General features: G+C 52.8%; 10 protein-coding genes across 10 annotated transcripts; 5 read left to right on the top strand and 5 right to left on the bottom strand.

The window, feature by feature from the left end:
- Positions 1-531: 531 nt before the first annotated feature.
- AYO21_10022 (hypothetical protein) lies at positions 532-2,163 on the top strand (the record flags this gene model as incomplete). Its single annotated transcript, XM_022659947.1, has 1 exon — positions 532-2,163. One exon carries the CDS (start codon positions 532-534, stop codon positions 2,161-2,163), a length of 1,632 nt encoding a protein of 543 aa, XP_022507740.1.
- Positions 2,164-2,869: 706 nt separating this feature from the next.
- On the bottom strand, positions 2,870-4,097 carry AYO21_10021 (isocitrate dehydrogenase, NAD-dependent; the record flags this gene model as incomplete). Its single annotated transcript, XM_022659946.1, has 2 exons — positions 2,870-3,946; positions 4,008-4,097. 2 exons carry the CDS (start codon positions 4,095-4,097, stop codon positions 2,870-2,872), a joined length of 1,167 nt encoding a protein of 388 aa, XP_022507739.1.
- A 359-nt stretch (positions 4,098-4,456) lies between these two features.
- Positions 4,457-7,576, top strand: AYO21_10020 (hypothetical protein; the record flags this gene model as incomplete). The annotated part of the gene is made up of 1 exon (XM_022659945.1): positions 4,457-7,576. The coding sequence occupies one exon, from the start codon at positions 4,457-4,459 to the stop codon at positions 7,574-7,576; it is 3,120 nt and encodes a 1,039-aa protein (XP_022507738.1).
- A 274-nt stretch (positions 7,577-7,850) lies between these two features.
- AYO21_10019 (hypothetical protein) lies at positions 7,851-8,795 on the bottom strand (the record flags this gene model as incomplete). Its single annotated transcript, XM_022659944.1, has 1 exon — positions 7,851-8,795. The coding sequence occupies one exon, from the start codon at positions 8,793-8,795 to the stop codon at positions 7,851-7,853; it is 945 nt and encodes a 314-aa protein (XP_022507737.1).
- An 837-nt stretch (positions 8,796-9,632) lies between these two features.
- Positions 9,633-11,636, bottom strand: AYO21_10018 (hypothetical protein; the record flags this gene model as incomplete). The annotated part of the gene is made up of 1 exon (XM_022659943.1): positions 9,633-11,636. The coding sequence occupies one exon, from the start codon at positions 11,634-11,636 to the stop codon at positions 9,633-9,635; it is 2,004 nt and encodes a 667-aa protein (XP_022507736.1).
- A 1,103-nt stretch (positions 11,637-12,739) lies between these two features.
- AYO21_10017 (hypothetical protein) lies at positions 12,740-14,688 on the top strand (the record flags this gene model as incomplete). Its single annotated transcript, XM_022659942.1, has 4 exons — positions 12,740-13,148; positions 13,211-13,583; positions 13,677-14,292; positions 14,392-14,688. The coding sequence occupies 4 exons, from the start codon at positions 12,740-12,742 to the stop codon at positions 14,686-14,688; spliced, it is 1,695 nt and encodes a 564-aa protein (XP_022507735.1).
- Positions 14,689-15,388: 700 nt separating this feature from the next.
- AYO21_10016 (hypothetical protein) lies at positions 15,389-18,157 on the top strand (the record flags this gene model as incomplete). Its single annotated transcript, XM_022659941.1, has 1 exon — positions 15,389-18,157. One exon carries the CDS (start codon positions 15,389-15,391, stop codon positions 18,155-18,157), a length of 2,769 nt encoding a protein of 922 aa, XP_022507734.1.
- A 313-nt stretch (positions 18,158-18,470) lies between these two features.
- Positions 18,471-19,955, bottom strand: AYO21_10015 (hypothetical protein; the record flags this gene model as incomplete). Its single annotated transcript, XM_022659940.1, has 1 exon — positions 18,471-19,955. One exon carries the CDS (start codon positions 19,953-19,955, stop codon positions 18,471-18,473), a length of 1,485 nt encoding a protein of 494 aa, XP_022507733.1.
- Positions 19,956-20,297: 342 nt separating this feature from the next.
- AYO21_10014 (hypothetical protein) lies at positions 20,298-21,251 on the top strand (the record flags this gene model as incomplete). Its single annotated transcript, XM_022659939.1, has 1 exon — positions 20,298-21,251. The coding sequence occupies one exon, from the start codon at positions 20,298-20,300 to the stop codon at positions 21,249-21,251; it is 954 nt and encodes a 317-aa protein (XP_022507732.1).
- Positions 21,252-21,862: 611 nt separating this feature from the next.
- Positions 21,863-23,937, bottom strand: AYO21_10013 (hypothetical protein; the record flags this gene model as incomplete). Its single annotated transcript, XM_022659938.1, has 4 exons — positions 21,863-22,681; positions 22,734-23,033; positions 23,082-23,578; positions 23,625-23,937. 4 exons carry the CDS (start codon positions 23,935-23,937, stop codon positions 21,863-21,865), a joined length of 1,929 nt encoding a protein of 642 aa, XP_022507731.1.

The raw sequence follows: 23,937 nt of genomic DNA, 5'->3' as shown, positions 1-23,937 counted from the left end.
TAAAGCGGCAGGTTAAGAGAGTCCCAAAGTCTACGACGGCCTTCACTCCAATGTCATTAATTATCCCACGATGCACCGTGCCAAATAATGGTAATAGCCTTCAGATGGCTTTCCGCACTTGGCCATCCAGCGAAATGTCTGCCGATCTCACCATTCGCACGCCGGTCGCTGGCGACCGTCGTCGGCCATACATCACCAGCGGCTCGTAACGAGGTGATACAACTACGGGCATATCAGGAAGAATGCATTCAATCAATTCTGTCATATCTGGAGAAGGGCCACAGGCGCTTGGGCATATCACTAGCTACTGGAAGTGGGAAGACGGTGCGCTCAATGTCAGGAGTGGTGGATGCATCAGAGCAATGCTAACGCTGCTTTCTCAAGGTGATATTCACGCAATTGATCAGTCGAATCGAGCCACCAAGTCCAACTGCCCAACAGACCCTTATCCTTGCTCATCGGCGAGAGCTGGTGGAACAGGCAGCACGTCACTGCGAGAGAGCATACCCTGAGAAGAGCATAGACATTGAAATGGGAGACATTCACGCTTCAGGTGCCGCAGACATTACGGTGGCATCTGTCCGGAGCATGGTCTCTGGCGAGCGGCTGAGCAAATACAGCCCCGAAAGATTCAAGCTCGTCCTTGTCGACGAGGCCCATCACATCGTGGCTCCGGGGTACCTGCAAGTCCTCCAGCATTTTGGCTTGGAACAGCAAACAAGTACTGGTCCAGCCCTCGTTGGCGTCTCAGCTACCTTCTCTCGTTTCGACGGCCTCAAGTTGGGGACAGCAATCGACCACATTGTCTATCATAAAGACTACATCGACATGATCGGCGAGAAGTGGCTGTCGGATGTCATGTTCACGACTGTCAGGTCGAAAGCAGATCTCTCAAGGGTTCGAAGTGGCAAGGATGGAGACTTTCAGACGGGTCAGCTCTCGGCTGCCGTCAATACTGAAATCACCAACGAAATCACCGTTCGGGCGTGGATGGATGAAGCCAGCGACCGGAAATCGACCTTGGTCTTCTGCGTCGATCTGAACCATGTGGCAAGCTTGACCTCCACATTCAGGAAACACGGCATCAATGCGCAATCTGTCACCGGCAATACGAAGAAGAGCGTACGTGGCGAACGACTTGAGTCATTCAAGAACCGCGAATTCCCTGTCTTGCTAAATTGCGGTGTCTTTACTGAAGGGACCGATGTGCCTAATATTGACTGCGTGCTGCTTGCGCGACCAACCAAATCCCGCAATCTGCTCGTTCAGATGATTGGTCGGGGTATGAGATTGTACCCGGGCAAGAAGGACTGTCATGTTATTGATATGGTCGCTTCCCTTGAGACTGGTATCGTGACGGTACCGACCCTTTTTGGCCTTGACCCGTCTGAGATGGTGAGGTCGGCCAAAGTCGACGACTTGAAAGCGTTGAAGGATAGCCGAACCGAGAAAGAAGTTTCTACGAATGCAGCAAGCCACCTTGTCGATTCCGATGGTGTGTCCGGCAATCATCAACTCGACTTCATCCACTATGACTCTGTGCACGACCTTATCGAAGATACTTCAGGCGAACGACACCTGCGCGCCATATCCCCCAATGCCTGGGTCCAGATCGATTCTTACAAGTATGTTCTTGCGGCGAGAGGTGGAATCCTAACCCTTGAGCGCCGCCTCCCTACCGACACTCCCTACTCCAAATCCGACTCTAATCCTAGGGCCACTGACGCCTCGTACATGGTCATATGGAAACAATCTCTTCCCCCAACCGAGACTTCCAAATCGCCCTGGTCTCGTCCTCGCACTGTGGCAACCGCCGCAACGCTCAGCGACGCCTTGCATGCTGCCGACACGTTCGCGGCTCAGAAGTTTGAACGTGTATTCATCGCGACATCATCGTCCTGGCGCAAATCACCCGCCTCCAAGGGCCAACTCGACTTTCTTAACCGACTCCGTGAAGTTTCTGAGGAGGAGCCCCTGACCGAGATGGATTTGACCAAGGGACAGGCTGGCGACATGATTACCAAGGTCAAATTCGGGGTGCGAGGGCGATTCGACAAATTGATGAGAAAGAAGCGCGGGGTGGAGAAGGGTCTGGAGAAGGAAAGACGAGTCAAGGAGATGCGGGAACGAGAAGTCGTCAGGGTCGGGCCCGTGGACGCTTGAGGCTGGCTCGATCGGGTTCCCGACAATTTCCCAAAATGGAAATACTAACATCAAAATCGAGAAACCTCCAACACACATAGCCTTGTCCGGACTTCCCGTCGTGTGGTCGTGACCATAACAGGTACTGGTACAGGTGCAGGTAATACAAGCACTTGGACTTTGTACAAAAACAGGTCCAGTCGTGGATCGATTTCCGGTCTTTCCGGACATTTTCTTTTGCCGCCACATCCACTTTCGCGCGTCAAAATGCCTCACTCTACAATGGCCGTATCTGACCGCCAACCGAGCAGCCGGCGACCGAGTTCAGTACTTGTACAATACCTCCTTGTATCTTCACCAAAAGCGGAGCTTTCTGTTGTATTGGCAACATAGCGCTCCCACTGAGAGGTGGTGCAAATTGATGGACTGGCTCGCACACAATTAGGCAAGGTCGCATGCTGTTGTTCAATCAATACATGTTATTTGCATGACTCGGATCGCTCTAGCGTGGTACTTGTAAGATCATACATCAATCAGACCAAATCAAAGTACGGAAAAAAAAGTGACTTCAGGCTTCTGCATCCACCCCGGCCTTTACCATCCCACCCTAACATGACTTGCTCAAGGCGGCATACACTGCGCCTCGACTTGATCGCTGAGATCGTCTCTGTGTTCCAAAACCGTCGAGGACGTGCAGCCAAGTATGCCTCCTACCGAAGCTGCATACTTACAAATGGTCAATAATGGCGGCAGCGTACTCATGTGTCTTGGCCTTTCCACCCAGATCTCCTGTCAAGGTCTTGCCTTCCGCCAACGTGGAGAAAATGGCGTTCTCGATCTTGACTGCGTGTTCGTTCAATCCCATATGCCGTAGCATCATAATACTACTCAACAAAAGAGCAGTGGGGTTCGCAAGGCCTTTTCCTGCGATATCCGGAGCAGAACCGTGCACGGCTTCGAAGATGGAGCACTCGTCACCAATATTGCCTGAGGGAGTGAGACCCAAACCACCAATCAAGCCGGCGCACATGTCGGAAAGAATATCGCCGTAAAGGTTGGGCATAACCAGAACCTTGTCGGAGTATGGGCCAGGGTCGGTCGTGATCTTCAAGCAAGCATTGTCGAGGAGTTCGGCGTCGAACTCGATATCAGGGAAATCCTTTGAGACATCCCTTGCAGTGCTGAGGAAGAGACCATCGGACATCTTCATGATGGTCGCCTTGTGCACCACACGGACCTTCTTCTTGTTCACATCCCGGGCGTACTGGAAAGCGTATCTCAAGACCCGCTCAGAGGCTGCGCGGGTGATCAGTTTGATGGACTGCACGACGCCATCCACCACCACATGCTCAATTCCCGAGTATTCTCCCTCCGTGTTTTCTCGAATGAGCACAGTGTCCACGTTGTCGTAAGGCGTCTTGTAGCCCTCTATACTGCGGCACGGGCGGACATTGGCAAACAGGTTGAAGGTTCGTCGGAGGGTAAGATTGAGAGAGACATGGCCTTTGCCGACGGGGGTTGCGAGGGGTCCCTTCAACGCGACGTAGTTCTTCTTGACCGAGTCGATGGCTTCGTCAGGAATGACCGTCCGGCCGTCCTTCAGGCGAGGTGTAACATCGACAGGCTCCCACACAATGGGCACCTTTGCAGCTTTGTAAATGTCCTTGACCGACTGTGAGATCTCGGGACCAATGCCATCTCCTTCTATCAGTGTCACGGTGTAGTTTCCGTCCGGTCCTTTCGTGCCCTTGAATTTGGCGACTTTGTCCGCTTCTGCAGTCGAAGCGTAGCGTCTAGGTTGGATCTACACAGCCAGAATCAGTCAAATGGGTACTGTGAAGCTTCTGGCAGCATCTGACAGTCACCTGGAAGTATGCGGGAGCCCATGTTGGCTGCGTGCAAGCTTTTCGCAGGCATTGGCGAGCTGGGGCAGCAAATGCTCGAGAAGCGATCATGGTGGGCGAATATTGGTGAAATTGCTGAGCAACGAGAGCAAAAGAGCTTCAGCAAAGGATCCTGTTCACCACATGGAGCGAGGAACGGAGTTGAGAAATTGGCGCAGTCGTATACTTTGCAAAGATAGCGCCAGAGCTCGAGTGGTGGAGCTTTACTTGTGAAATGTTTTATCGACCAGGGACGTACCAGTTACATCACAGCCGGCAGGGGGGGGCAGCTAGAGTGGAGTTATGTAAGTCTGCACGTGACTGCGAGAAATCTCCCTCCAATAATCTCGTGGCTCGGGCCTCCTTGTGGTCCAAACAATAAATCGTGTCTCCAAGACATCAATAAACGGCTCGTCCTCAGTCTGTCCACCATGGCCCAGACACGAGACATATTGAATCACTACAACATATCCAATCCGTTTCCGACAGAATGGCCGGCGGAGCTGGATAGCGATGACGAGGACCCGGATGTCGCGGGCGTCAGACGGTCTCGCTCCCGTTATTCAGCCTTGGAGAGGACCGCTAGTGAGAGGAAGAGTCTTCTCCCTGGATCCCAGAGAACGGTCGAGGGAAGGGCGAATCTGGTGCAGAAAGATGAACCAGATCCTTTGGGAGCGCCATCAAGCGTGGTGACCTCGTTGACGAACCTTGGCCTGCCAGCGGAACATGACACACGGTACAGAAACAGGTTCATGCTCTCCTCAACAACCTTTTCTCCAGAATTATTCCTGTCGACAACTCACTCCGATGACACCACAGAAGACCTGATACAAGGATCCAAATATCTGGCCAGGTCCATCGACCAGCAATCGGCGCCACTCAAAGCCTTGGTGGAGACCAACTTTGAGCGCTTCGTCCGCGCCAAAGCCACCATCGACAATGTGTATACCGAAATGCGGAACCAGGGCATTGATACCCATGCTAATACTCCCCCGTCTCCCCGCCATTCTCGTCGCGTCAGTGGCATCCACTTTCGGAATATTAGCGGTGGCAGTGCGGCTGGTGTGACACCTCCTCAGCGCCCGAGCAAAAATGCATTACGCAAGGAGACAGACTATGGCGTGCAAGGTATGAAAATCTCGCTGTCGGAGGTCTCCAAAAAGGCCGAGGACGTCTGGGGCCCTGCACTGGGAGGAAAGGAACGTGAAGCGAAATTAAAAGTTATCTTGAATGCGGTGGAGAAAGACAGGGCAATCTTTGAACTGGGCTCGTCTCTGAGTGAAGCTATCAACCAGAGAGACTATGACAGAATTGTAGAGTTATACAATTCTGCTCGTCAGTACGCCGCCGAGGCACGAGCCTTCGGCGAAGAGGTGAGGCAAACCGGCCGTGGACTTTCAGATGATGAAGTCTATCGGGTTGTCATTGTCGGCAAAATGTGGTCAAGTGTGGATGAACAAATAAAAGCACTGAAACGCGACATTTGGCGCAAGCTCTCCAACACCTCGGCCGCTCTCCCACATTCTGGGGTGTCCCAGGCAGAGGAGCATATGGAACTCATCACGGTTTTGTTACACCTAGGCGTGGAGGAGAGCCCGATCTGGGTTTACCTCCTCAGCCGGTACGACTTCTTGAAGAACAAGATTGCTGCAGTCGTGGAGAGATCCAAGATTGAAATCGAGATCCTGCGCCGCCGTCTGGCACTTGGAGAACGTCCAACCTCCGAGACTGTGGCGATGTTTCTGAGACAGGCCTCCAAAGAGCGGCCGGAAGCTCTCGACACCGAAGATGTCATCGATTTCTGGAGCTGCACACTGACCTACTTTACGAAGCTGCTGTCTTTGTCCAACGGGCTGCTCGGAGAGATCGTCGACTTCTGGGAAACAGCACAGTCTTTTATCGATGGCAGCAGACAGAAAAGTTTGCCCACTGGGTATGAAGGTGAGAGCAGCAAGCATCTTCAACTATCCGAATCGGAAGTCAACGGGTTGCGAAGCGGCGTCACCGAACTGGTCAGCCAGTTGAGGGATGCTGTCTTTTCGCTTTTCGCCGACCCGCCTGCTGAAGACATCTCGTCTCTGTTCTCGCCAGTACCTGGATCTGCCGGTACACCTACAACCCCTCACATGGGAGCGGCGTTTTCGCCCACCGATGGCCGAATAGGCAGACTTGATCCTACAGATCTGCCTGCGGCGGCGGCCAAGAAAGGCGAGCCTTGGGAAGACTATGCATTCTGGCCACCTCATTCCAACGCACTGAGCGCCGTGCACTATCTGCAGCAGATCCTCGCCCTTGTTGGGGTCGGTGCTGGCGAAATGGTCGCGTTGGGTCCAGTGAGTAAAAACAATGCCATGTTTGATAAGATCAAGACCATGATCGCAGGAGCTCGAGAGCGGTGTATGAGAGCCGTCTGTGAAGCCTGGAGCAAGGATGCCGAAAGCTGCAAGTCAATGGAGGACTGGGTGCGCTCGCCTGACAAACGCGATCAGACTCGCATGCCGATGTATATCGAAGCTTTCGAGAGAAAAGTACTTCAGGGTATGCAACAAGTGCTATATCTCTCCGACACTACCACCAAGCCAGGAGGTCGCGACATCCTCACCCCACCACCATCGAAGCTTTTGCAAATGGTCCGGACCCAGTTCGTCAGCTCAATTTACAAAACGGCCAGTGGCATGCTCGAAAACACCGAGGCTTCGAACCAAGGAGACGAGGAAGACTGGGTGTTGGTAACAAGCCTCAACTCAATTGCCGTCGGTGCTACGCCGAGCGAAGCTCTGATGCAAGACACTATCAACGCCTCCAGCCGTAGCGTTCGCATGCTCCTGACTATGTCGAACCTGAAAGCACTACGGAACGAGCATGTGCCCGCTCTTATCCAACTGTTTGAATCTTCATTCTCTGTGAAGCTAGCGGAAGAGTCCAAGACCATCAAGGATGTTTTTGGTCAAATTGACGCCAAATTGTTCCATTCATACACCAAACCAATGGTGGCGAACTTGACTCAAATCGTTAAAGATGGTATCAACTCTCCAAGTTGGGTACCTACAAATCCAAAGCCAGATCAAGTCAGACCGTACGTCTATGCTGCGCTAATGAGGCTCGTGATGGTCCACACGGAGGTCTCTACGACTGTCCCAAGCACCACGGGGTCAAATAGTCCACTACTGGGCGAGATTCTGTCCTATATGCTCGAGAACATCTCGCAAGCCCTGCTCGAGGGGTTCAAAGAGCGCAAACCAAACACTTACAGCCTCCCCGCTTTGATGCAAGCGACCCTCGACACGGAGTTCATTGCCCAGACCATGACGAACTATTCGACGCCCAAGGCAGGGGAGATTCAAGGCCAGATATACACAGAGTTGGACAAGAGGACGACGAACGAGGCCAGGGCGAGATTGCAGCAGGAACTGGGCGACATGCGGATCGTGTTGAAGAAACTGAGGGACGGGAGTCGAAACAGCTTTGGGTGCTTCAAGAAACCGAGAAGCAGTGACAAGGACAGAGGGAGGCAGCAGGCCACTGCGGCGGCGGCGGCGGCGTCGTCGTAAGGACGGTTCGTGAAGGGAAAAAGGGGGGGAAGGATGGAGTTATCACCGGCACTGAGGAGCTTAGCGATATTTAAAGCTGTCCAGTGCGCCTGGAGCGCGCAATCGGGTTTGATACCCAGATTTAGAGCAGTTCCAATGCGGAATCATCGTCTTCTCGCGGTCACGTCAAACGCCAGTCTCTGGTGTCCCTAGTCATTCAATCCGTGCCATGGCGTCTCTTGTCATTCCAAATGAAAAGTAGTTTCACAATGCCTGTTTGGTCCCGATAAGAGGCTCATCGCCGCCGTTTCCTGCCTCTCCCTCTGCGTGCTCCGCCTCGCCCCCGTTTCGCAGGCCCACTCCGCTTCTGCTCGGCCTCCTCTTCCTCGTGGTCGTCGCTCTCGCCCTCCTCGCCGGCTCCACTCTCGTCCTGCTCTTCGTCGGCGGCGTCCTCGTCCGCCGCGTCCTCCATGGTTCGGTCCCCGTCCGGCTCCACCACACTCGGCGCCTTGCTCGTCCTCCGGCTGCCGCTGCCGCGTTCGCTTTTCGCCGTCTCCAGCTCGTTCTGTAGCCGGGACAGCCTGCCGCGGCCAGAACCGCGGCCTCGGCCGCCCCGCCCTGACCCTCTCCCGGAGACGCTCACAGGTGAGCTGCGCGGCTCGTCCGTGTCGGCGAATGTGCTCTCGCGCCGCGTTGCTGTGGACTCGGCTTCCGGGCTGGACGGCTGCGTCAGGGAACTGCTTTCGGTACTTGACCCGGAGTCGGGAGCAAGCCGTCTCTCCCACATCATCTCCCCAAAGTCGTCCCCGAGAAGCTCGAACTCGCGCCAGTAGTACTCCGTGTCCTTGGAGCTGCTGACGCTGCGGGACTCGTCACCGGCACCTCCGCCGCCGTCGTTGCCGCCTCCGTTCCCTGCCTCGAGGCCAGCAGCGCCCACGCCGGACCCGTCAAAGATGATCGAGTCTTCGCGCTCATCCAGCTTTTCGAGATCGTACAGACTCGCCAGTTTCCGCCAGATCCCCGCCGTGGACGTGTGGCTGTCGTCCGGGTTGATGGCCCCGCTGGACACGAGGTGGTCTCGGATGGCGATCATGCGGAAATGTTTGTGCATCCCCACCGGTTTCCACCGGATGATGGCTTGCAGGAGCGCCGACTCCTGCGCGGAGGTCCAGCAGAGTGTGTCATCGGAGGAAGAGTTGTAGGTTGAAGCCTCGGTGACGGAGGCTGCGGTTGTCGTCATAGTCAGATTCTGTTTAGTTTCCAAATGTCCTCGGGAATGGTCTGTGAACGTGGTCCCCAAGACGGAGGAAGAACGGCGGACTCGTCTGTACCCTGTCTCGGGTGCTTTGTGCAGGGTTGTAGCTTGAACTGGGCGCTTCAAATCATTCCTGGCCTTCTCTTCCAACCGTACGAATGTCGATGAAGCCAGAAGAGACGAATAGACGGGCCCCGCGTTCCTGTTCTCCGGGTGTTAAATACGCTTGCTCGGTCAACAAGGGGTGGGCTGATTTTTTTTCTAGCTACTTCTTCTAGAGGTCTGTTGTGTTGAAAGGTTGAGACTCTCGCCAGTTTTGAGATGCCGGATTTGATTCGCAGCGGCTGAGTTTCCTCTTTCGGACGGCATTGGGTTGGAAGAGGCAAGAAGCCGCAAGGCTGACCCTCAGCCAATGATATGAAGTTTTTCCAACAAATCGCAGCCTCGCCAGTGCCTCATGAACCACGAGTTTGGAAGGGAATCGGAAGGCATCAAGTAATGACAAATCTGCATCATAGGTGTAATAACCTCAACATACTAAAATCTATATGGTCCCATTCTTGTCCAGCAAAAGGCTCCAGTTCGAGCATAATGTGCCGCAGAGAGCACTTCCACCACTGACCTTCCCATTCCTCTGTCACTTTAGCACATCATCTCGTTGTTGCTCTCCAGATATCCAGCAGTGGTTCTCCTTCGAACGATTCAATGTCCATGCAAGGTAAAATCTGTACCTACTCATCCTACTCTCGCTTCTACACGGATCGGGTTGTTGCTGGTCTCCCTTAAGGAATGAGCTTGATACCCTTATACTAGGGAGATGGCTTACACGATTGAGGGATCCGACGGCATGCCCGTCACCGTGCTGAACTGCCAGCCCACCCCCCCTAGTGACATGCCTGTAGATACTGTTCGCATCGATAGGTCAGAAGTAGAGGCAATGCTGCCACAGCCGATGGACTTGAACAACCTAAACGACGAGCTCGTCGACGGGGTCAAAGACTTAGCAAGAGTTGCTACCTCTGATCGGTCCCCAATTGCCAGCGATTGTGGCTCCCAGGGAGGAGCATCTTGAAACTGTGGATAAAGAATCGGATCCGCTCTTGTGAAATCCCTTTGCTGCCTGAACAGCTTGATTGATATGCCAAGGACATCAAGTTTTGGTGTCGGACTCGTTAGACCTGCCACTTCTCCGGCTACTGCCACAGCAAGCCAAGGTGTTGAAGTTGTCTGTTGTTCCTCTGCGACCCTTCTTGAACTCAACTGCAGGTACTCATCAATCACTTGTCTATAGTCACTGCTCCCCGGGCCGGATTCCAAGGTTTGTTGAAGTTCCGCAATCGCAGATTCAAGGAAACAAACACTTCTGGGTGAAGACAGGGAAGAGTGGGAAACGACAAGGAAGGTCAATATCACCACAGCCTGTCTCAAAAAAAGCTCTGAAAACTGCTTGTTGCCTTGGCCAGGAGTTGAGTTATCAGACCAATAGAGTGGATTAGTGCAGGCGAGATCTTCGAGGAGCTGATACACCAGGGCTTGCACAAAGCAAGTAGATGTAAACTCGTCAAAGAGACTAATATTGTCCTTAATGAGCATTTCGAGATGCCGATATGCCTCTCGCACACCTCCTCTAACGAGAGAGAGAGCATCGAGCATCGTCGCTTGGATTTGGGGAGAAAAGTAGAGATAATCAAGGATGGCTCGGGGATGGAATTCCGTTCCTCCGGTTTTCGTGGGAAACAGGTAAAGCCACATGCTGGATAGCATAGAGCTAGCAATCCAATAGGCCGTTTGTTCTGATGTTCCACTCTCCGACCCGTCCACGCCCAGTTGAAGAAGGTCTCGCATATACTGTGCGCAGCCGGGGTCAACGTGTTGTTGCATCTTCTCCACCCAATCACTGAGCTGCTCGACGAGTGCTTCTGCGACTAGCTCCTGTTGTACAGTACAAGCAGAACGAGCGCATCTTATGACGAAGAGGAGAAAGTAGCGACTGAGCCAGATATTCTCCCCCATCCAGTCATTAAGTGTAGAAGAAATGAGATATAAGATATCGAAAGCTTCTCCAAAGTGTCTTGTATTGGAAAGTATTGTGGCCATGTAACCAAACTTGCTGATGATGGAGCGTCCTGGGAAGGTACATGGATGTATGCTCGCTAGTTGTTGCTCCCATAACATAGCGCTAGACGCTCTGTAGAAGGGCATAGAGAGTGTAGGATAGGTCGTCACTTTAGACTTTGAGTTGTGCGTCTGAGCCAGTTGTGCGGATGGCTCATAGGGCACGGCCGAATGTATAAAGTCATTGATACATGGAGGGTCCCTTGTAACAGCCAGAACAGGAGCCGCGTTTAGAGCACTTCCTGGACCTGCGCCGAGCGATGAATGTGCAGCAATAGCCTCAGATACATGGTCGGTGCCTGAATCGATATTTAAAGATGAGAATTGTTCCAGGGTCGAGGTCTTCAAATCTGTAACGGACCCACGGTCGCAGATCGTCGTAGTTTCTATGTTGGAGCCCAGACCTTGCGTTTCAGTAGAGTCTGGACAAGTCGTTTGAAGAGTTTGAGCCGAGCGATCTGCACTTTGGTGGAGTTGGGCATTGTCTCTGTTCAGTCCCCATTTGTTCATCTGGGTTGTGAGCTGGCTCCTTGTGACGTGAACATGGTGGGAGTCAAGCTGTCGAAGAATCTCTGAGACGGTGACTCCTTCATGCAGAAGCCCTGATATCATGGGCTTTAACTCTTCCCATTGTTTCTTGGGAAGGCTCGGATTCTTGGAAGGCACGTTTGGGTGCTGTTGCTTGAAACGAAATGGCGTCAGGTCAGCCATAGCTTTCTGCCGGCTTTACCAGTGATGCCCTGACAAGAGGGTTTATTGAGATTGATTCGAGAGACATTCTGGTGCAGAAATCCTACAGCAAGCTTGAGCTGTTAAATAAGACTGAGAAGAGCAACTGCTGTTCATGAGGCTGACGAGGGTCATTGAGAATGACCACAAGAGGACTAGCTCAGCCAGTATGGTGGAGATCAGGGTGAGGCAACCAATGGCCGTTCACCATGCAAGCCTCTGTCACAAATCACCTTCTGGCGACGGCCTTGAATGGGCGAGATTTCACGTTCACCACAAGAGGAACCAGGGACTAGAAAGATATGTTGGTGAGCTGGACAAACATGAGCTTCCCAAAACAGACATTCTCAAACTCAAGAACAGACCGAGTCACAGGAGAAGGAAACGAAACCCTCTCACTCGCTCCCCGCAACGCCAATCCTCGTCCGATACCTGTCAGCGATGCCTACCGCAGAGACCTCGATGGTCGGCTCTCATTCATCAGAGTGTTTTCTGCATCTACCATCCCTCCTCTGACTCGAAATATCTGAGAATTATGACACCCAACTTATTCGTGGAATCGTGGGCGGCATCGACCCACACACGGCACGAAGAGCGTTGTTTTGACTTTGACGCTACTAACTGTCCAACAAAGTCCTTTTGCTAGGTACCTATCGATTCGGGTATCTATCTAGTATTAGGGAAGATGGAAATGCCGGTGGAGCTTCCGCGGTTGATCTCCATTAAACCCGCACTGATCGACCAAAGGACAACGGCAAGCTTGCCGACTCCCTCGTCATCCCAGATCCGGAAATTGCGCGCGTGCCTCTGACTGTGACTCTGATATCCTTGTCGTTGTTTTGCACAAGTATAGATGGAATCAGTGTCTCTTGCCGTGGAGCGACGTTGGTCTGGCTTCCATCCGAGTGTTGGTCGCCTGGGACATCTTGAGCTTTGCCACAGAGATAAGTCTCAAACTTGAGTCTTGAATCTGCTTGTTTCTCTATCCTTTTTAGTACCACAGCCTCCTGAGATTTGGAAACTTCTGTCAGGAATTCACTGTCTGTTTGATTGTCAATGGGCATTGACCTGCATACTGTCTCTCAATGGACAAGACCCCTATGGAAGGACTTGGCCATCATTCAGACCAAGCCGTACACAGCACCGAAGACACCAAATGCCACGGCAACGAGACAAAAACCCCTAATGAGGCATTAGAGGTTATATCGTCACCTCTGGCGCTGGAAAAAGGCCAAGGAATAGACCTGGAGAATGCCTCTCCAGATATGCTGGCCCAGGCGAGAAGCATAAACATCACACCCCCGGACCTACAGTCCAGCCCGAACAAACCTACCGCGATTCCTCGATTAGCCAGAAGGGGTCTCTTCGCTTCCCTGACTCTGCTTGCTGAGGTTGATGATCCATATCTCTATCCAAAAAGCAGGAAATGGTTCATTACTTTCGTGGTGGCTTTTGCTGCGGCGGCCACTTCGCTGGGGAGTGCCATCATTTACCGTAAGTTATTCATCCACAGAAGCAGGGCTCTGTATCTAACCGGTGAATCTTCCCTTTGCTAGCTGCTCTCGCCGACACCGCTCGGGACCTCCATGCCAGCCCCACCGTCACCAACCTCTCCGTCGCTCTCTACATGCTCAGCATATCCTTCTGCCCTCTCTGGTGGTCTGCTCTGAGCGAAACGGCCGGCCGTCGAACGACCTACCTCGTTTCCTTGGCTCTTTTTGTCCTCTTCGCCATTCTCTCCGCAACAGCCAGAACCATAGGTGTCTTCGTGGCTATGCGCATGCTGTCCGGGGGGGCTGGGGCATCAGTCCAAGCAGTCGGAGCGGGTACCTTGGCCGACATCTGGGAGCCTTTTGAAAGAGGTAAAGCGATGGGTCGGTTCTACATGGGCCCTTTGTGCGGACCGCTGCTCGCTCCCATCATTGGCGGGTAAGATTTGCCTGAAAGCAAGATCCCAAAAGTGTCCACTTGTTTTCTCTTCTGTCGATTGCCAATATCATCGGTGCTGACAACCTGGACAAGATTCCTAGCTGCTCGATGGGGCTGGAGAAGCACACAGTGGTTCCTTGTGATCTATGGAGGAGTCAGCCTTGTTTTTCTTCTCTTTGCATTACCAGAGACGGTCAGGAGACACGAGGATCCAAGCGAGGACATTGCGCGAGAAGCAGATGCGGGATCTTCCGCCTCTATGACTCGTGGCCGCACGAAGAAATACCTCCGTATGTCCTGGGGTGTGCTTGTCGACCCGCTGAAAATGGTCCTGCTTCTCCGTCACCTTCCCATTCTTTTCACAGCGTACTGGGCATCGCTCGCCTTCGGAACGCTTTACATCGTCAACATTTCGGTCCAAGACGTCTTCGCCAAGTCTCCGTACAATTTTTCTGTCTCCAAAGTCGGCCTGACCTACATCCCTGCGGGCTTTGGGTTTTTGATCTCAGCCTTGTTCAGCGGCAGGTGGGCTGACCATGTCATGGCAAGAGAAGCCAAGCGGAAGAACAGATATGATGAGAATGGCAAGTTGATCTTGCGGCCTGAGGATCGAATGATGGAAAATGCTTGGATAGCTGCCATCGCGTTTCCCATATCCATGCTGTGGTATGGTTGGAGTGCAGACAAAGGGGCGTTCTGGGTTGTTCCGGTACGGCTCCTTCCACCCTCTTCGGATTCTTTCCCACATGTTTCTGCTCTAGCCGGGTAACGGCCTTTTTCGAATGTATCTAACGAACAACTCCCACAGCTGCTGGCGACCCTCGTCTTCGGCTTGTCAGCAATGCTCATCTTTGGGCTAGCCGTCACAATGCTGACAGAGTTTGTCCCTCGCAAACCTAGCAGTGGCGTCGCTGTGGCAAACTTCCTCCGCAACATCTTCTCCTGTATTGGAACTATACTCGCACACCCGCTGATTCGGGCCGAGGGCACCGGATGGATGTTCACTGGCTTGGGAATTCTCGTGAGTACAGGCGCTCTGGTCATTCTGTGGATGAGGACGAGGGGCTCGGCCTGGCGAGAAGCCAATCGAGGGAAGGTCGGCTGACGCAGCTTTTGCTGTCCAACCTTCTCCAAGTCAGAATAGGAGTGCCTTTCATACACATAGGTGCACCCTTGAGGATAGGAGGATCGTAACTCTTGTTATTGTCCCCGACTTCATCTTACCAGCGATCGGCACAGATCTCGAACCATTTAGGGGGATGCGCAGCGACTTGTGTGCATCATGCGAATTTGCTTGCGGAAGGTTGGTGTTGGCTATTTCCTGCACGTAAAGAGCGATGATGTGTGATTTGGGAGACGTGCTCAATGGACCACCACCGAAGAAAGGTTGCGCCCAGGAGACTAAAATGGAAGCCTCCCTTTCCACACAAAACTAGTTCGAGGTAGACTAGGGATTGCCACTCAGGTGTTTCAAGGGTAATGGGTGAAAGTGTCGAAGGCTTGGTCGATTGCATAGACCAGGAGGAGAAGGCTATCATCAGTATTGTGAACATGTGATTAGAGCTTGACACCGCCAGATAGATGATAGAAGATCCAAACTGTACTTGTTACGTCTCATTTCGGATGCTTCCATGAGTTACGCTGCTTTTATTTCTTCCTTTCTGTCTTTGCGGGATGTTAAAGCGGCGCACTATCTACCCAACGCGTAACTGAGTCGACGCGTTGGACATGCCCGCACGTAGTTTTCTCGTCCACCACCCGCAAAGAGACCAGGAATATCGCACAATGCCCTTCAGGATGACACTATGCCACCCTCAGAGCCAGTGCACCCATTTTCCCTCAGACACATAGAAAACTTCAAACCTGAACCCCTCACTTCCGACGCAAGTTGGGATGCGTTCCAGCTCGAGCAACACCTGGAAAGCCGACTCCTTCGATTGGATGAATCGGCACAAGGACCTCTCCCCGCGCTCATAACCGACGTCTTTCAATTGAATTTTGAGGATGTGTCTTTACAGGACCTGTCAGCATCGTCCGAGGTCACGTCCGACTCCGAGAATGATCAATTCGAGAGCCTGGACGGCGACAGCGTGCAAGAGGAATGGGTTGACATTTGGATCTTACCAGATATCCAGAAGAGAAGAGAGGGACAACTGATAAGTTGGGACAAATTTCTGGATGAACGCCACCAAGAACCTGCATCAGCATATCTCAGCGAGACGGATCCTGGGGTGTTCAACTCCATCCTCGATACAAACGGGCAAAGTCCCCCAACATTTGTCAAGTCGGACATCCTTTTGAACGCCTTGTTCGAGTTGTGCATGGGGCGAGACTCTGTTCTGTTCAGATGGGAGGAGAATGACAGTACCTTTGTTACCCGGTGGCAACTTCTGTCGGCGCGGGGGTACAGTTCGACTCTAGTGCAGAGTTGCTCTGAGGCCTTCTCGACCATTGGGATAGACACCAGGTTCCTTACAAGCGCTTTTCAAGCCTTGGACAACAAATATGCTCTTCTCTCTTCCGCTCAAATAGCTCTCCTGTCTACCTCCAGGTCCATGCTCTATGCCGTCCACAAGCACCTTGTCGAATTGAGACCAAGCATTGCGTCGATACTCCAACTCAAAGGCATTATGGGGAAGGTCAAGATAGTTGTTGACATGTTGAAACAATGTATCGACGCAATTCAAACACATCAAAAGGAAGACTTGGTTATCCTTGGCTTAATGCAAAAAGCCGCTGGGCCACCTCTCGATCACCCCGGCACAACTGGACTGTTACAAATCCTCCTCTCACGGACATGCCGGCCGATCCTGGCCCTTCTGAGCGAACAGATAGGACTCAGCTCAACACAACGTGGAAATTTCAGGGGCTCTTTCGATGAGCTTTCGCTTGTCGATGATAGGGTGTGGGAAGTTCTTGTTGATTCAAAGATCGCACGTACAATATCCGAGGCCCAGAAGAGCCTGGAGATATTGACCAGTCACTCTGCCGACAATTCCATCTTTTCCACTGTTGTACCCGAATCTTCACCACTAAAGGAACTCGTGGTTGGGTTTACTCTGCTGGTTATCTCAGAACTTCAGGCTCGTGCTATTGCATACGAAGAGGCTATGAAATCGTTGATATCGTCCGCGGAATCTTCAACATCTACAAGTTCCATCGACACCCCTGCCTCTGAAAGCTTCGATCTGGAGGACTCTGTCAGCATGCAAGCAGAGATCACCAGTGCCTTTCGATTACAAACCAACATTTTCGACGACAGCATTTATGGTTTGAATGAGAGCAACTACGACGAGCTCGAAGATCAAGTCTTGATGTATCTCGAGGGACAAGAACCCGAAAACTTGCCTCTTCAGCTGGACTTGCAAACCTCGCTCAGTTTATCGATCACGCCCCTCGTCTCCGCCCAACACAGGCTGCTCTCCTACTCTGTTCTGCGATTGCTGTTCCAACAACACAATCTCCTCGGCCACCTCAATCTGCAGCAGGATTTCCATCTGCTCGGAAGTGCCTTTTTCTCATCTCGTCTCAGCATAGCTTTGTTTGACCCCGACCAGAACAGCGGTGAAGGCAACAGGAGAACGAGTGCCGTTACTGGGCTTCGTTTACATGTACGAGACACGTGGCCACCTGCGGGCTCGGAATTGAGACTGGTGCTCATGAGCATCCTCTCAGACAGTCTGAGTCCAGAAGATCGCGCTTTGGACGATTCTATGTCTTTTGCAATCCGCGATTTGCCGGTCGAGGAGCTCGAAAGATGTCGAGACGTTGATTCGATTCACGCACTTGACTTCCTTCGACTTCAATATACGGCACCCAATGAAATACTAGGGGCAGTTATCACGCCAGAGATCCTGGACAGATATGATCGAATCTTTCAGCATCTCTTGCGTACGTTGCGAATACAAGCCGCAGCGCAAAGTATGCTAAGAGAAGGGTTTGGTCGCCAACCTGAGAAGACACCCAAGAGGAGTCTCTCCGATCACAAGTTTGTTGTTACAATGCACCATTTCATCTCAAGTATTGCAGATTACTACCACAATACCGCGATTGAGGTGCATTGGAGGAAGTTTCAGGCAGTGCTTCGGGCCGCCAAGGCACACCTCGACAACAAAGACTACGGTCAGACCTTGCTCGTGGTGAAGAGTCTGGACCACCTACGAGCGTTGCACGCGAGAACGTTGAACAAGATCTTGACGGCCCTCCTGTTGAAACGAAATCAAGCCAAGTCGAGGCAGATACTGGAAGACATCTACGGAGTCATACTTCACGCCGCAGCCGAACGGCGCAGAAGTGTTGGCAGGAATCCCGGATTGGCGCACCACGCTACGACTGATGAGACCACGATGAGACGACTACAGAAAGACTTTGAAAGCAAAGTTGCAATATTTATCGACACCTTGCGTGTTCAAGCGCAATCAGTTGGAAAACCGCACGGAAGAAAACACGCTGCTGCCATTGATACCGACGTCGACCCCGATGTCGATGCCGACGGTGATGACGACGACGCAGATGTCAACATGTTTGAGTATCTCCTGTTGAGATTGGACATGTTTGGGTACTGGACGACATAGCAGACGGGATAGATAGAGAGACTATGCTCATGTCAACTATCGGAAGACTGACGAGGTGGAGACTCAGCCGTAGTAGACTGACTGACTGGCTTCGCATTTGCTTTGATGAGTATGATACCCCACGCAGCACGACGACGCCTGGCATAAATATGATATATATGTGTGTGTGAGAGTGTGTACAAGTATATGCAAAAATACAAAATATCCAACATATAGCCGCCTCGAGCGCCATTGCTCCATACTCCGTCGTTGATGCCAAAAATGCGTCGTGAACTCCTTCCTTCTCAAATGCTCTATGAAATCAACCCCTGCTCTAAAACATCCTGCCCAACAGCGCCGTCGACACCTTGACGCCCAACCAAGCGGCGCCGACCAAGACGCCCGTGGCGACCAGGAGAGTGTTGAGGTTCCTCCGCTCGATGCCGACCTCAGTGGGACGCGTCTCGTCATCCTCGCCCTTGGCGGTGCCCAGGCCGAACTCGGGGACGTATTTGAACTCGAAGACGGCCTGGTCGCCGGCGAGGCCGTACTTGCCCTCGACGATGACGGCCCAGAAGACCTTGCGCAGGGTGTCGATCTTGCGGCGGTCGAGGGCCGGGATCGCGCGGTACGTGTAGCACAGGCAGGCGAAGAAGATGCACTGGCCGGCCATGAGGGCCCAGTACCAGGGGCCCGGGCGGCCGAGGCCCAGCGCGTCGGCGAGCTCGTTGCCGTTGAGCCAGCGGGCGTTGACTTCGAGGAAGGAGCGGCTCGCGAACGTCGGCGGCTGGTTCTCCAGGCACCGGATCACGTTGTTGGCCAGCACCTGGCTCGTGTTGGACGGGTTGATCTCGTTCATGAGGAGGCTCTCCATCATGCACTTCGCCCGCTCGGGCGTCGCAAAGTACTCGGTCGGCGTGCCCACGTAGTGCGCAATCAGCCGCCATAGCGCGATGTAGTCCTCGACTTCTTGCCGGCGCAGGAAGATGCCCTGCCGAGGCAGCGAGAGGTAGATGATGGTGGCCGAGAAGGTGCCGATCGTGGCGATGCAGTCGAGGTCGTTGATCGGGACCCCATACTTCTCCACGCTGTAGTAGCTCGGCCTCGTCTTGCACAGCTGCATGATCCGCTGCCGCACCGCGGCGTGCAACAGCCGGACTCGCACCGAGCTCGCAAACCCGGCGCCGCCGGGCTGGATGCTCTCAAGTGATCGCGTGCACTCGAGGATGTGCTGTGTGGTTTCGAACAGCCGGTGCCGCGCCACCTTGACCGAGAAGCCACCCGTGCGGGCGAGGACTTCGACCACCCGGTTGGCGCCCATGCCTCCAAGGAGCGACTGATACGCCAGCCCCGTGAGAGTGGCCGCGCCGTAGCGGTAGAAGACGTCCTGCCCGCGGGAAATCTGCTCCCAATCAACCCAGCTGGGCACCGTGGTGACCTCGTCCCAGAGTTCTTGAAGTTTGGGATTTGACGAGTGATGGTCCCGTAGAAGTAGGTAGAGGTCTCGCTTAGGTCTCGGAGACGGCGTCGGCGGTTGAGTCGTACCAGCAGAGCCGTTCATGGACGAACTCGATTGCTGCGAAGGGTGTTCCACACTCTCCGATTGCGCATCGTCTCGCACCTGCGGATCTGCTCGGTTGGGAAGACTGCTGCTCAACCGGTTCAAAATGTCGTAGCACTCTTCTCCAAGAACATCATAAGTGTGTTTCATAGGATGGGCCTGTTCTAGAGTTAGATGGTTAGGTGTTATCTGGAAGGTATATCCCCAGGCTGTGCGTGTGTTTTCATCTCGGCGTCGGAATGGATTTGGCCAGGCCATCTTGGGAAGAAACCCGCGAAATAGACGGCATATAAACGACAAGAGGGTAATTAAGATACTTGCGATTTGTTGTAAAAGTCTACCGTTTGTATGTGGCCAAGGGCCAGCCAGACCTGGATGGAATCTTGATGTCAGTCATGATCCGATGATCAAATCGCGAGTCAAGATCTCGCCTAATCTTCGGCATTTCTAGTCATGCAGCAAGTTGCATCTTGGGGTCCAGGCTTTCATCGCCGCGGACAGCGAAGGGACTCTCGACCTTTCATACCAAACTGTCCACAACATTAATTTCGGGGTTTGGGGACGTAGCTGACACGGCTGGGGCATCACCGCGAAGGCATGATGTCTGTGAATATGCAGACCAGTACCAGGTTGCTGTGCACCGTCAAGACCATCTCGAGACATTCTCGCCCATCATTTCGCCGTGCACATACCATTTCATACATTCCACCACCGAAACCGCACGTTCCAGTCACACCTCTGATGACGCCCACTACACGAGCGATAACAACCACCCTGAGGACGTTTCCACCCCAAAGTTGCAACACCCACAAGCGGCGGAGATATTCCTCCCAGACACACGCAGGCGCGACAGACACCAATAGGCCGAGTGCACAGGCATCAACGAGAGGGAAAGGCGTACCGCAATACAATGGGGCAAGATCGGTTGGAGGGTACGACCGCAAAAGTGATAGAGAGGGACAATATGAGGACGAAGGCATGGTCGTGATATCTTCAAGGGCCCATTTCCGAGACAGACACGGGCGTCCGTGGTCGAAATTTTCCGACGAGGGTCACGCCGACACAGACGCGGGTGTGGGTATCGGTGCCTCTTCAAAACCCAGAAGAAAACCGCGTTTAGAGTTGCGAGACTTGAACGTGAAGCCGCGGAAGAAGCTTGAGCCCTGGCAGACCCAAAAGGTCAGCCTCTCGAAGAAATTTGGTGATGAAGGATGGAACCCGCGGAAGCGACTCTCGCCGGATGCGATGGATGGGATCCGTACTCTCCACGAAGAAGATCCAGAGCGATGGTCGACACCACTTCTTGCACAACATTTCAAGGTGTCTCCAGAGGCAATCCGGAGAATATTGAAGAGTAAATGGCGACCAAAGGATGAAGTTGAGATGCAGAAAAGGAGAGAAAGATGGGCAAAGCGACACGACCGGATCTGGGACCATCAATCTGAGCTTGGGTTGAGGCCAAAGAGGATGAAGGACAGGGAGATGGAGGATCCAGATGCCTTTGACGAGGAGCTGAGAGCAAAGGAGATGCTGGAGAATGCACGCAAAGCATGATTTCAGCGTTTTTGATTCCTGCTGATTCTAATTGATGCTAAAAGCTAAAGCTATTGTCTGTGTTTGGGGATGTGCCTGAAGAGGCCGGTGTACATGGACCAGCACTGGCCGTCTTCGGCTGTTGTGACTGATGATATCAAAGCAAAGGAACAAGGAAAAAAGAAGGACAAGGAACAGCTCTCCTCCCGGTCATCTGTGTGTCTGTCGATGCACCCCTCGCAGAATCCTTCACTTTCAACATCACGGTGACCGACGCTCATGTGATAACAAACAGGATAGTCCTTGAGCTCTTGTGTTATATCCCGTGTGCGATTTCTGCTTGGTGTCATCAATCCTTCTCTGTCCCGGTCGCTGTTTGAGGTGTGTCGATACTGATGACTCTGTGTTCTATTCTGTAAGGCGCGGTTAGCAATGCCCTGCGCTGCCAAGTGTTGATGCCACACTCACTAGGTTTCCTCCTTCACTTCTCAACCTCTTTGTACCAACGAACTTCTCCATCAACTCATCCTTTGACTTTCGATCCTTGGACACGTGCCACCTCACATGTGCCACATGACGACGACGACAGTCGCCATCCAGGCAACACCGAGGATGTGAGGCACAGCCAGCCACTAACTAGCCGATGTCCATTTGATGCTCTTGTACTCTGGCATTGGCTTCCACAGTCCGCTCTTGCCGTCATACTTCATGCTGTCACGACGTTGTGGCATCGTTGGCGGCCAGATGGCATAAACGACAGGTGTGAGGTACAGGGGAATTGTCTCGATGAGTCCAAGCCCAGGAAAGCCAGCCGAAGCGATGAAGCGAAACCAAAAGGCCTTGTCAGCGATTAATTTGCCGTTAATAACCGATGCCTTGATCTCAGACTGAATTCTGAAGATGAACACATAAGACATGATGAAAAAGAGGACAACATGCCACAAGATACCTTCACGACGATGGAGCATCCAGAGTCTCTTGACAAGAGGAGGACGGTTGTTGATATCTCGTTCTTTGACAGAAGTACCACCCACACCGCTCACTCCGAACCCAAGACGCAGACCACCAAGCCGCTTTGGCAGCAAGGTTTGAAGAACATCGCGGGAGAAGTGATGACCCATCCAGACTCCGGTTGCAGTACGACGACGGACACTCAGGTAGTATTTGCCAAAGACCGACTTTATATCTCCAATCAGCGCCATCATACGAACGATTGCAAGGAACATGACAGCCCAATACAGTGCATTCTGACTTGGGGTAGCTATGACAGGTCGACCGCGGTAGAGGCAGACAAATGCGAAAACAGAGTTGGCAAGCTTGGTCAATGTCATCAAGTAAGGTCGACAGCTATGGTGCAGCATGGCGATGCGTTGAAGCCGTGTAGCTTCTTTGAGGCGGTAGTCCCACAAGGTGAAGCCCAGTTTGAAAGCGTCACGGATATGTCCAGTCCACTGTGCTGTGTCAGTCATCAACACTTTTTTCTAAGGTCATGTTCACGCTTACCCAACGTCGGCGCTGCTTCAAGTGAGTCAGGATACAATCTGGCTGCAGCCCCCATTGCAAAACTTCATGAACCAAGACTATCCTCCAGGCTTTTCCATGCAGGAACCAGCTGGTGATGAGATCTTCAGTGATTGAGAATTCTGGGAAACCACCAATCTCAGACCAAGCTTCCTTACGAACGATGAAGCCACTGCCAGGGCACCAGGCGACGTTGACCGAGTCTCGGAGCCCATCATCAGCTGCAGTTCCAGTCGAGTTGGCTTGGTTCAACGGATCATCATTGGGAATGTTGTAGTGATGCTATCACTGTCAGCGCGACGAACTCCAAACGAGAATGCAATGACATACCTGAGCGGCAGTGACCATCCCAATTTTCTCATTTTTGAGGGCATGTGGGATAAGGGCTCGCAGGAACTGAGGCTCAGGCATCATATCGGCATCGAAAATCGCTATGAAGTCATTGTGGCCACCAGGAAGGTCGATGACATATTCGCGGATGGTTTGGTTGAGATTGCCGGCCTTGTATCCATGGTTCCCATCACTGGGCTTCATGCGAGCATGGTAATACAGATGTGGATATCTGCCTTGCAGCTTCTCGACTTGGATGCGAAGGCTTTCCATGTTGCCATCATCAGCCACGATGACTCTGAGTTTGTCATGTGGCCAGTTAAGCTTGCAGACAGCTTTGACCGTGTCCAAGACGACATCGTCCGGCTCACCACAGCAAACAACAAGGACATCAACTCCTGGGACATTGTTGCCGAGGATGCGAAGTGTCGGTCGTGGTTTAGAGTCACGGGCGAGGCCGACCGCGATACGCCAGGCTCCATCCAAGATCGACGATACTTTGACAGGATTAGTCGACGTCGACCGAGAGAGGACCATACTTACGGTTGTCATAGAACTGTCCAAGAGCGAAGAGATAAGCAGCCCTATGAAACCCCTGGCCTCGCCACCATGTCTGGATGATGTTGATGAAGAGTACACAAAGGTATGCCGAGATACTGATGATGTTGAGTCCGGTAAACACGAGAGAGAAGAGAGAGGTACGCTGCGGCTTTTTCTTCTCAACCTCCACAACGCGGTATGGGGCTCGGGCTTTGCGCTTGCCGAAGGTCTTTTTCTTGTTGGGGCGCAAGGTGACGGTTTGGCGATGAACGCCCGAGTCGTCCTCAGCGGCGGAGACAAGATTGTCCACAGCCAT

The sequence above is a fragment of the Fonsecaea monophora genome (assembly GCF_001642475.1).
Source record: "Fonsecaea monophora strain CBS 269.37 chromosome Unknown Scaff108, whole genome shotgun sequence".
NCBI lineage: Eukaryota > Fungi > Ascomycota > Eurotiomycetes > Chaetothyriales > Herpotrichiellaceae > Fonsecaea > Fonsecaea monophora.
This window is presented reverse-complemented; position numbering and strand designations above follow the sequence as displayed.